This window comes from Sitodiplosis mosellana, unplaced genomic scaffold, assembly GCF_009176505.1.
Source record: "Sitodiplosis mosellana isolate CC-2019 unplaced genomic scaffold, AAFC_SMos_1.0 Smas_scaffold_5625, whole genome shotgun sequence".
Taxonomy (NCBI): domain Eukaryota; kingdom Metazoa; phylum Arthropoda; class Insecta; order Diptera; family Cecidomyiidae; genus Sitodiplosis; species Sitodiplosis mosellana.
This window is the reverse complement of record NW_022600867.1, coordinates 1-2459: the sequence shown is the minus strand read 5'-3', so window position 1 is coordinate 2459 and position 2459 is coordinate 1. Positions and strand designations below refer to the sequence as shown.

The 2459-nt window shown below is 45.2% G+C and overlaps 1 protein-coding gene across 1 annotated transcript; it reads left to right on the top strand.

The window, feature by feature from the left end:
• Positions 1-55: 55 nt before the first annotated feature.
• Positions 56-2384, top strand: LOC129572860 (uncharacterized; the record flags this gene model as incomplete). Its single annotated transcript, XM_055452972.1, has 1 exon — positions 56-2384. A coding segment is annotated over exon 1 (2329 nt), but the record flags the coding sequence as incomplete, so codon positions are not given.
• Positions 2385-2459: the final 75 nt, after the last annotated feature.

Genomic DNA, 2459 nt, shown 5'->3' with positions numbered 1-2459 from the left:
ACAGCATGGCATGTTGTTTCATCACATAAAGGCTGATCGTGGTGATCCGTATCTAATGGTAAGCCGTTTACAGTTTACTGATCGGACGGCACTTGAACGTTATGCGGATGCCTTGCAACAGGTAATTTCGCGGCACGATATTTTACGTACCGTCTTCATCTGGGAAGGTCTCAATGAACCGGCACAGGTCGTTCTGCGCCAGGTTCCTACGTTACTCGCCGAGATTAGAATTGGTGATACCGAAGTATCTGTAGTAGAGCAATTGAGTGACCAATTCAATCCGCGTCACTACCGTTTAGAGTTGACACAAGGACCGCTATTTCGATTGATGGCAGCGCCAACACCTGGAGGTAGCTGGGTAGCACTTCAACTTATGCACCACATAATTGCTGACCATTCATCAGTGGAGAAACTAGCAGCAGAAGTTCATGCCATTATCGACGAAAAGATCGAAGAGTTGACTACGCCAACATCATTCCGTTATCTCGTAGCCCAGGCTCGACTAGGAGCCACATCAGATGAGCATAAGCGATTCTTTACCAAAATGCTCAGTGATATTGACGAGCCAACCTTGCCATTTGGCCTGAGCGATGTTGGCCTATGTGGAATGGAGATCAATGAAGCACACCTGATGCTACCACAGATACTCAACGATCAACTCAGGGCAGATGCACGTAAGTTGCTGGTTAGTTTGGCTAGTGTTTGCCATTTAGCCTGGGCACAAGTGCTTGCTCGAACTAGTGGTCGTGATGCAGTGGTCTTCGGTACCGTGCTACTTGGCCGTTTACAGGCCGGAGAAAAGAACCATAACATCATGGGACCGACGATTAACACGCTTCCAATGCGGCTAAATATTGATGAGAGGAGTATAGAAATTGCAGTACGCCATACTCATGCACGGTTGAGTGCATTGCTAGCACATGAACATGCATCACTTGTGTTGGCACAACGCTGCAGTGGGTGTCCAACTGGCTTGCCACTATTCAGCGCTATACTGAACTATCGCCATAATCGAAAGACCGAGCATGACACTGCGTCACTTTCTGGAGTTACTTTTTTGGGTGGTGAGGAGGGAACAAATTACCCATTAGTTCTGTCGGTTGAAGATGATGGCAATTCTCTAAGACTGGTGCCACAAGTGATTTTACCGATATCAGCAACTCGGATCTGTGGCTATATGCAACAAGCTCTGGAATCATTCGCCTATGCGCTAGCGCAAAATCCTCAGCCACAGCTAAGGACATTAGCAGTAGTTCCAATAGAAGAGCGAACGTTACTGCTGCACACCTGGAATCAAACAACGGTAACTTATTCACCCACCTGCTGTCTTCACCAATTATTTGAGGAGCAGGTTGAATGCGAGGGAGAGGCGACTGCTGTAAAATTTAATGGAGAGACTCTGAGCTATAAAGAACTCAATACAAAAGCTAATCAACTAGCACATTATTTAATTGCACGTGGCGTCAAACCCGATGACCGCATCGCACTTTGCGTTGAGCGTAACACAACAATGCTCATTGTAATGCTGAGTATTTTGAAGGCCGGCGGCGCATATGTACCACTTGATCCGGCTTACAGTAGTAAGCGACTAACTAATATTTTACAGGATGCCAAACCTATGTTTTTGTTGGCAGATGCTACGGGTCGGAAAGCACTCGGAGACCATCAAGTACCAATGCTTGACTTGGATAAACCGTTGTGTGTCAATTTATCAATTAATAATCTGGATGTTACTGTACTTGGAGTTACTCCAGGCCATCTGGCCTATATTATTTACACCTCTGGTACAACAGGAACACCGAAAGGAGTAATGGTTGAACATCACCAGGCAGCACAACTTCTCAAGTCCGTAAACGACAAATTTGATTTTGATAAAAAGGATATATTCTGTACATGTCATTCGATTTCTTTTGACTTTTCTGTTTGGGAGATATGGGGTGCATTATGCTATGGCAGTCAATTGTCGATTGAACCATCCAATATCACCCGCTCCGCAGATGAATTTTATGATTGGATCTGTACGAGTGGTATTACTGTACTACATCAAACCCCATCGGCATTTAAAACGCTCATGACAGCCAATAATATAAGTTTGCGATCCAATCAACTGCGATATGTGCTCTTTGGTGGTGAAGCGTTGGATCCATTGATTTTGAGGGACTGGTATGCAAAGTACGCAAAAAGTGAAACGATTTTATTAAATTTGTATGGCCCCACTGAAACTGTTATATTTGCGTCGTGTTGGATCTGTGATAACAAGATTCCCGAGAACTCGCTGACCCCAATCGGTCGTCCACTGTATGATAAGCGTATTTATCTGCTGGATGCATTTGGTGAGCCAGTGCCACTAGGAGCTGAAGGAGAATTGTATATTGGTGGTGATGGTGTGGCACGGGGCTATCTCAACCGACCTGAACTTACTGCTGAACGTTTCCTTCTCGACCCATTCATTGACAATC